Below are 9,552 nucleotides of genomic sequence, written 5' to 3'. Positions count from 1 at the left end.
AAATAGAGAAAAGAGGAGGGTAGATAATTTGTCTTGGCAAAGTCCAAAAGAAAGACTGCTATTAGGGATTTGGACTTGATGATCCTTGTTGGTCCCTTCCATATTCAATGATTCCCCTTAGTCTATTAGACTGGGTGCTCTCTCCAGAGAGCAGCTGAATACATTGTACAAAGCGCTGAAGTCTTCTCTCAGGAAAGTGATAAATACCTCCAAATAACCAAGAAGAATAAAGACTGACAGAGGGTACACAAGTCCCAGCATGGACCAGTGTTTCATAAGCCAACAGCCCCTAAACTGGAGCAGGTAACAGAGAAAAGCGTAAAATTCTGTTTCTGAAAGGATACCTTGCAGAACTGATATGATTTAAAAAATGCCCCCTTGGGTTATTTGGGATATTTAGGTTTTCGCTGTTAGGAAAACCTGCACAATTCCCACCAATGCCTTCCAGAGCCTTCCACTAACCCAAACATATTAACACAAAGCTGAAACAACCTTGAAGAGTCAGTCTACAGGAAAATCAGCAAAAGAGTGGTTCTCAAAACAAAGCTTTTGAGCATGGAGATTTTTACCTTTGGTATTCCTGGCTAAATCATTGCTTATCTTCAAACTGGGAACGTTATTGATTCTGCTGATGGGAATACAATACACATGTATTTCCTCAAAGGACTCTGGTACAGCTCATTAGGAGAGAGACATAACCAAATAATAACAGAAACAAAATGGAAGGAGTTCATAGGTAAATGTATTTGGTCTGAAGCAGATCTTGTAAGCCTCATGGTGGGGAGGGGGGAGAGGAAATTAACTTTTTGTGAGCCTGAAATAGAACACCAGGACCAAGGTTTGAATAATCAGAGGAGAATAAATATTCACAGAGAATAAAGTGAAATGTGGCATTTGGTGAACACTGAAGACAGGGTTATGGTTAAAAAGAAAAAAACAACAACATACAATTTATTTTGAAAGGCTATGTTGCAATGGATAGGCAAAAGAGGTACTTAATGAGTCCCAAAAAGTACTTAACAAGTCCTAAGTTGTGATTACTTGACTTAGGAAATAAAACATGGCATTGGGGGAGATCAGCAGAATATCCATCCATAGCACAGGGGTTGGGGTGTGACGGTGGAGTACTTGGCACAACCTGAAGAAGTTCAGCCTGGAGGAGATGGAGGGGAGCCCTCATCGCAGTACTCAACTCCCTTGTGACGGGAAGAGCAGAGCAGGCACTGATCTCTTCTCTGTGGTGACCAGGGACAGGACCCGAGGGAATAGCCTGTAGTCGTGTTAAGCGGAGGTTTAGGTTGGATATTAGGAAAAGGTTCTTTCCCCTAAAGGGTGGTTGGGCACTGGAACAGGCTCCCCAGGGAAGCGCCAAGGCAGTCAGAGTTCAAGGAGCGTTTGGACAACGCTCTCAGACACATGGTGGGATTGCTGGGGATGGTCCTGTGCAGGGACAGGAGCTGGACTGGATGATCCCTGTGAGTCTCTTCCAGCTCAGGAGGGTCCCGCGGTCACGGACAGACAGACAGACCCTCCCACCCATGGGGGCGGGGCCTATGGGAGGGAGGGTCCTATGAGGGGGCGTGTTCTGTTTGTGGGCGTGGCCTGACGTCCGGCCCAGACAATGGGCGACGCGGCCGCTCCGCACCGGAACTGAATGGCTCGGGTTTCCTCGCACATTCCTCCGCGGCGGAAGTGGCGCCGGCCCCGCCCTCCCGCTCCCCGGCGCCTTCTTGCCCTGCGCGGTGCCCTGAGGGGTGGTGGGCGGAGCGTGTCCGCGCCGGGGCCTGCCGGAGGGGCGTCCCCGGGGGCGGCGGGGGCGGGAGGTCCCTCTCCAGGAGAGGGGTGGCGGGGGGACTACTTTTCGGATCGGAAGGCAACGTGCCTTGCAGTTCCGGGAGAGGGCTGAAGTGGCCCGTCACTTCCGGCGGGCCGGACGCGAGGAGTGGGGCTCGGGCGGGGAGAGCGGCCCGGGCCGGGACAGCGATCGCCACCGTCACCTCGGCACCGCCGCTCGTCCGCTCCGCCGGGGATGCGCCTCGGCCCCCGGCCCGGCCCCTGAGCGCCCCACCCGCCCCGCTCCGCCCTGCGCTCCCGGCGGCGCCGGCGCCCCCCTCCCCCTGCGGCCATGGCGGGGGGCGGTGGGTCGCGCTACGCGGCCGAGTTCGTGCCGCCGCCCGAGTGCCCCGTGTTCGAGCCCAGCTGGGAGGAGTTCAGCGACCCGCTCGGGTTCATCGGCCGCATCCGCGGCCTGGCCGAGAAAACCGGCATCTGCAAGATCCGGCCCCCCAAGGTACCGCGCCCGGGGGCTCCCGGGGAGGCTGAGCGCGGCTCGAGGGCTCCGCGGGGGGCGTGAGGGGCCGGGCAGCGCCTTCCCCCACTCCCAGTTCGCCCGGGGTGCCGTGTGTCCCTTCCGACAGGCCGCGGTGCCCGTGCCGGGGGCACCGAGGGACCTGTGGAGTCTCTGACCTCGGAGCGGGGTGTTTGGAGGTTCCTCTGCAGAAGGCGAGAAGCGAACAGTGTGGGGACGTGTCCGGGACTTCACGGTCTTGTCGCTTCAATAAAAAAACCCCACCATCCGACTTGTGAAAGCTGCGAGGGCTTCGTGGGTGAAATCGGGCGTTTGCTCCGGGAGGGGAGGAGAGAGAAAAGAGGGTTTGTTTTTGACGGATTGCTGTTTATAAGCATAGTCTGTCAACTGTTAAGAGGAGCGCGGCCACCCTGTTTGTGCAGGGGAATTATGTTTATTCGAGGCCGTTTAGGAGGCAGAAGCTTGATCGCTCCGATGACTCGGTCATTACTTCACGATCACTTGCCCAGTGACCTGCGAAAACTATCTCGACAAGACAGAAGGCAGTTAGATCCCTAAATTATTAAAGTACCAATGGACTTTAAATGTGGCAGTTAAGTAAGAGGCTTGAAAACACTGAGAGAAGTAAAAACCTGAAAAGAAAGCATGAACCGAGATACGGGGTTTGCCGATTGGATTTCATGATCCCTCTCCCGGCCTGTTTTGGTTCCCGGAATCTGTTTAGTTGGTTTAATGGCACGGTGAAAACTTGACCTCCGCGGGGCTGCCCTTTCTAAAATAAGCAGAATGGCTCAGGTTGAGAGGCCACAAGAAACCGATCCAGGTCCTGTTCATTGAGAATAACGAGAACTTTCCTGACCGTGGAATGTGTTTGTGTTTCGCCACGATTGCTGAGCTGTTTGCACTGCAGGGTTTCACGGGGTGCACGAGTTATTTGCAGCCTGCAAGAAGGACTAAATCAGACGCTTCACATTAACCTTACTGATTTATTGCTCTTTTCCATTATTGGAAGCTGTAAATATTTTACAGTCGGACTTGAGGCATTTATGTGCTGCAGCAGGGCAAATAATAAATATTTAGTGTGGCTCGTCCACCTGGAATGGGGTGTCCTTGCTCTCTTATGTTTGCTGCCAGGTAGATAATCTACTGTAACCAAAGATTTTGTTTAAAAAAAAGTACTAAAAAACTGAATGACTTGTTTTGATGTTGTAACATAGTTGTGGGAGATAGGGCTGGGAGGCACTTGTGGTTGAACCGACGGCTGGTGGTGCTGAGAAGGTCATTGTTTAAGGCTCCATTTCTGTTAAAGAGCTGGGCTCCTGACTGGTGGTCTTATCTTTATACATGAAAACGTTAGATGTGTTATAATGTGCTTTATTTAGTCTTTGTTGCTGTTGACAGTGAGAATTTTTCAGTGTGCAAGATATGTGGAACCTTTTTTAGAGTAACTAACCAGCAAGCTACAGGGTGTACCACTGATTTAAATTTAGTGTGAAGCAATGCATACTGAAATGTTTTAAACCTTATTTTCTTTTACATTTTTACTTCTGTGAAGATCTTTTCCTCTAAGTAAAATATTGTGGGAGGAACGTTATTGTATAAGCACAAGAATGGCTTAAAATGGGAAAATGATATCACCGGTTGTACTGAGAAACTCATTTACTGTTGGAAGCCTGTTTACTCAGACATTATTGGGGTCTGCTGGTTTTGTGCATTTTTCTGAAAAGTTTCTGGAAGCAATAAAGTGTCTTTCTGTCTCTGTTTAGGACTGGCAGCCTCCATTTGCATGTGAAGTACAAAGTTTTCGTTTCACTCCACGAATTCAGCGCCTGAATGAACTGGAGGTGAGCTTTCCCACTGTTGATATAATTTTGTGTTTGCACTGAAAGCAGGAGGTCTCCCTGCTTGAGATTTGCATCTTGGCAGGTTTCTGGATGGGGGATACTTTAGAAACCCATAGACCACATCAATGTTTCTACTTGGCAGTGGCAGAGTTCATATAAAATAACTCTCCATGGCTTTGAGAAAAGTCTGTTTTTTATTTTATTACCCAAAATAACCACAAGAGTTTTTCACATTCAACTGGAAATGTCTAAAATGAATTCCAAATACCATGTGTGTAGTAAGAGCAGCCAGTATGTAGCCTTCAGAGCTCCACAGGCAAGGATTTTTTTTTCTCTTGAAATATTTACTGCTGTTCTGAAGCCTCTGGTTACCTCATACTATCTTGATAATGCCTTTTAAGCCTTAAAATGAACTGATTTTTTTTTATGGCCTTATTATAGTTGGTTAATTTTATGATTTAGAAATCTATGTGAGCTTTCTTGAAAACAGCATGAGTTCCATTCTGCCCTGGTTTTTGCTTTTCTCTACAACACTTCTCAAAGCCCTGCTCTGTTCACATGCCAAAACGTCGTGTATCGTTTGGCTTGTAAATGGGTCTCCTTATGGAAAGTGATTTGAGTACTCCTAAAATACTCAGGGGAGGAGGCCCCTCTGCATGGTTGAGGCATATATAAAAACTGTTTGTAACTCTCCCCCTCCCCACCAATGTATATTTTAATAATTGCTCTTGTGTTTCTCTCTGGAATGCTGGTTTTTTTCATAAGTTTGCGTTTTGGTTTCAAACCAAGAAACTATTAGTTAGGAGTTTGGTTTATAGGATCTTAAATGCAGAGAGAAAAGCATATGCAATTTTCTGTTTGTAAAGATTTTATTTTTATTAGTGTTTCTATTTTTAGGGTTTTTTAACATGACTGAGAAATACCTCCCTTGCCAAGTTGCATGTTGAAAATGAGAACGTTATAAAAACTTACCTTGTTTTCTCTCAGGACTGTAAGGTTTTGTCACATTTGTTTTGGGACGTGCATGATAGTCTACTTTTGTTGATTGCAGGCAATGACAAGAGTGAAGCTGGACTTCTTAGATCAGTTAGCAAAATTCTGGGAACTTCAAGGATCCAATTTAAAAATCCCTGTGGTTGAGAGAAAGATACTGGATCTCTATGGTCTGAGCAAGGTAAGTGTTTGTAGGCCTTAGTCAGGCAGGGACTTGGTTTTTCATTCAAGCTCAAGAAGCCAACTAACAGGGAGGGCTTGTTTTACTGTACTAATCCCATTAATGTGGAGATGAAATAAGTGGGGAAAAAACCACAGTGAAACAACATTTCTAATTTGAATGGTTATGGCAGACATGTCATAGCATAGTTAAATCAGTAGCCTTTGGTTGGGTTCTATACAGCAAGTATTCATTAACTTGTATAGCTTGAATATCCTGGTGTCAGCTGGCCACTTGCTTTTCAGTTCTCCTTTTTCACATGTGGTGGAGCTGCAGGAGTTTGAGGTGTTCTTTGGGGAAGGCAGCACTGTGCTTGTGTGCAGTTCAGCTCTGAACTAGCAATTCTGTAGTTAATTGTTGTACTTGCTCCCTCCTCTCTTCCAGCAGGGGTTTTTATAAACATGCATCTTTGACAATTTATGATGTCAGTTTCTGGAACTATTATTTTAATTTTAAAAACAAACTTGGCTTTAAGGCTGGCTAGAAATCTGTTCTACTGTAGTTATATTTGGTGTGTTGTCTTTCAAAGCTTACACACAAATGAATTGTTGGAATTTGCTTTTGCACTGGCAAAATATATGTATCATTATAAACTTAGCTGCTAAGGATGGCTTGTTAATATACATAGGTAGATTTCTTCTTACAGGGTAAAGACTGAAGTTCTGGTAGTTCTAGTGCTTCTAGGTTAGAGCATCAGTTTCCATTCCCCATCAAGATTCCTTTCTCGCAGGTAAGTAAAAATGCAAAGATCTGAATAGGTTTTATTTTTAAAGAAAGAGAAGTCAAGTACTTTGGAAAGTCTGGAAGTGCCGATAAGGTGCAGAGAAAAGCTGATAAAACGCCTTTCAGTATTTTTTTTTGTTTTTGTGTCTGTGGTGGTTTACTGGGATATGCAAAGTGTCAGGGGTGCTGGGGAATATCTGGGTCACTGTTATGAGCTGGAACATTTTAGTTGGCTGCAGATTTGCAGGTCTAAGCTCGTATAGTTCGTTAATGGCTTCTCTAGCCGTTGTTCATGTATAGATAATTTTGGAAAACAAATTTTAATGGAAATTTTGAAGATAAGTTGAAATTTAGGGCTGGCTTCATTTTAAAATGCTTTTCGGGAACTTTTCTGTAAATATGAGGAAAAATAATGATCAATAATATTAGTGTTTTATTTAACTATGATTATAGGAGGAACTAGAATTAACAAATTTGCTTGTCACTGTCACAATTAGACTTCTGAATTTACCTCAGCCTCAAAAGCTGAGAATTTCACTCCAGTAACAAAATGTTTTTGCATTGAGGTTTTTAACAGTCTGTGAAACATTAAGCATGAAATTTGGTCCTCATGGTCCTTGTGTAAAGAAATGCAATGCAAAACTACATTACTGCAGAAATGGTACCAGTCCTGCAGTAATATAAATGAAATTATAATCCCTTGGTGTTTTTAGCTACTTGGCAGTGAAACTTTAAAAGGAATGGAGGCAGTGGAAATGTTGCCAATGTTTCTGAGGAAGCAACTCATATGCTGTTATGATCATTACTTGGAGGCAAATGGTCTTGTTTTTTATATGTAAGCAGTGATAGTTCTGTATGTGAATTACTGGTCTCAAACCAGTGTAAAAACTGGACTAAGTTAATTGGAAGGTAAATTCCCTTTTTCCTCTTTTTATAGTTGTCTCTCTTCCATTCAGGGTTTTGTGGGAGTTTCTCTAACTCTGAAGTTCTGAGCTCCAACACTCCCTTCTGCCTGGGGTCTGTTAGAATAGGCTTTATTTCTGGGCAGACTTGTGTTTTGCATCAGAGTACAAGTCTGGTGAGAGTTAACTTTTCAGTTTGTTCTGATGGTAGGGTTTGTATTTTTTCCAACACATCATAAATCTTAACTGTTGGACTCCTCCTGTCTAGGACAGTATGCAATTTACACTTCCTAGATAAATTGTTACGTTAAATGTATGAAGTAATGAGACTAAGGAAGTGCTTAGTTATTAAAGTACTAGTCTTTTGGGAAACAAAAACTAAATCCAGGATTCTGTCACTTTTCCGTAGAACCTTTTAGCATTTGGTTGGTTTAATTGATTCTTGATTTATGCAACTTGGTGAGAGCAGCTCAAAACCCTTAACTTTTTATTTATGCATTTCAGATTGTTGCCAGCAAAGGAGGCTTTGAAGTAGTCACTAAAGAGAAGAAGTGGTCTAAAGTGGCAAGTCGGCTTGGCTACCTTCCAGGGAAAGGCACAGGGTCCTTACTCAAGTCTCATTATGAACGGATCTTGTATCCCTATGAGCTCTTCCAGTCCGGAGTCAGCCTTATGGTGAGATGCTTGTCTTTCACTATATGAAGAGGGGACCCAAACAGCGCAGAGAGTGCTGTGTTACTGCATACAAAAGTAGGACATATAATATATATAATGGCCAGTCTTCGCGAACGAAGATTTGGGGAAAGGTCTTTTACCTTTCCAGCCTGCGCAATGGATTTTTTTTAGGTGAGACACAGCCTGCGCTGAACTGAGCCCACCCTTTAATCCTAAGGTTCATCTGCCGGGGCCAAGCAAGCTTGGACAATGGCAGTGAGGTCCTCAGGACGTAGGTTTGTTAGAGTGACCTTCTCACAGATGGATGGCCTCACAGGGCTAACGAGCTCCATCTGCCCGGGGGACCGAGGAATCGAACCGGGGGGTCGCAGCAGTGAAAGTCCTGCATGCTAACCACTAGGCCACCAGGGGTCCCAAAAGTAGGACATAGAGCCTGTGCTTTTAGAAGGTTCAGCTCTGCATACATAGCTACAACCACCCTCACACTCACCTGTGACAGAATAGTGCTAGAACTTATAATAATGTCACCTTGTGTAGTTATTGTTGGGTATTTCTTTATAGGACTGAAGTCAACCCTATTGGGAAGGAAAACAAGGCAAAAATGATTAATTGCAAAGATCTCTTTTTCTCTTGAGAAGTTGGTAGTTGAGAATGGGTTTCCGTATTTGAAGGGTGTGTGGATTAATTGGCCTCTTGTCCAAATGGTGTGTGTAATGCTGTGTGACTTCACTTGTCCTGTTTCTTAGCAAACAGAATGATTCACAGGCTGTGGAATGACTGGCACTGCCTGACCAATCATCACGGTGTCCTGTGCTCTGATCCCCTAGGGCATCCAAAAGCCTAACTTGGATCTTAAGGAAAAAGTGGAGGCTGAGGACCTCAGCTCAGATGCCCAAGCTTCCCCAAAGCAGGCTTCAAGAATGAATGTTGTGCTGAAGAGAACCAGACGTGTCAAATCCCAGGTACCTGTTAACCCGCTCCTACAGAGACCAGTGCAGCAGCCTTTGGCTGTGGGAGCCTGCTCAAAAGCACCACCAGGAAGCAGTCTCCACCTAAATAAAATCCAGAGAAGGTTGTCTTTCTGAGACCTGGTTTGATGTGGTAGATGCACTGTTTATATCAAAACTTCTAAAAGCTGCTTTTTGTTTACTGATGAGAGGCCTAAGTACCTTGGTAATGAATACTTCTGTGAACACTAAACAGATAGAAAGCTGTTTGTGAATTATGTTAAAGCTTTTGCTTGTGCAAAGTTCTAAAAGTTTTTTAAAACCTTTTCAAATGTGCCCCTTAGTGACACAAATATATGTAGGTAAGTCTTTGTGGAATTGCACAAATATCTCAAGCTGGGCAGACTATTTCTCTGAAGAAGTAAAACAAGTATGTGAGGAGATGATCAGTGATGGCTGGAACTGTATAGGATTTCTACAGTTTTGCTACTGAAAACCAAAACTTTTTTCTTCTGAATTACTGGTGTTATAGGAACTTCTGGTATTCTACCAGGTGATACTGTATCCTGGGAGTACCCTGCAGTAAATGTCAATTCAGACTGAATCACCACTATTTTAAATGCTGTCTCATTAGAAACAACTCTGGGGTCTTGTCCTGATGGCTCTATTGCACTATTTAAAGCGGGCCTTCACCTTTTGACAAAGATATCCATTGCAAGGCTCTTCACTTGAAATCTGGTGGCTCCCTGCTGGCTCATCAGCAGAGCGTGGGCGAAAGCTGGATTTATATGCAACCAACTTCCTACTTGCTTCACGCCATTCTAGACTTAGTTTCAGCACCACCAAATTTTTTCAAATGCTCCTAAACTGCCTTTTTTCAAATGCATCGTTCTTGTCACTGATATACTTGAGTATCCCTTATAAACTTTCACATTTTTTT

At 44.6% G+C, this 9,552-nt stretch overlaps 1 protein-coding gene across 1 annotated transcript in view; it reads left to right on the top strand.

Annotated features, from left to right (window-relative positions):
- Window positions 1–2,031: 2,031 nt before the first annotated feature.
- Window positions 2,032–9,552, top strand: part of KDM5A (lysine demethylase 5A) — a 50,799-nt gene continuing 43,278 nt past the window's right edge. The window contains exons 1-5 of the mRNA XM_027680665.1: window positions 2,032–2,290; window positions 4,075–4,152; window positions 5,204–5,326; window positions 7,495–7,665; window positions 8,493–8,627. Of these exons, the coding sequence (XP_027536466.1) occupies window positions 2,126–2,290; window positions 4,075–4,152; window positions 5,204–5,326; window positions 7,495–7,665; window positions 8,493–8,627 (672 nt within the window). The 5' untranslated portion in view covers window positions 2,032–2,125. The remainder of the gene's footprint in view (window positions 2,291–4,074; window positions 4,153–5,203; window positions 5,327–7,494; window positions 7,666–8,492; window positions 8,628–9,552) is intronic.

Source organism: Neopelma chrysocephalum, unplaced genomic scaffold, assembly GCF_003984885.1.
Source record: "Neopelma chrysocephalum unplaced genomic scaffold, ASM398488v2 Primary Assembly neopelma1_59, whole genome shotgun sequence".
In the NCBI taxonomy this organism is placed as follows: domain Eukaryota; kingdom Metazoa; phylum Chordata; class Aves; order Passeriformes; family Pipridae; genus Neopelma; species Neopelma chrysocephalum.
This window is presented reverse-complemented; position numbering and strand designations above follow the sequence as displayed.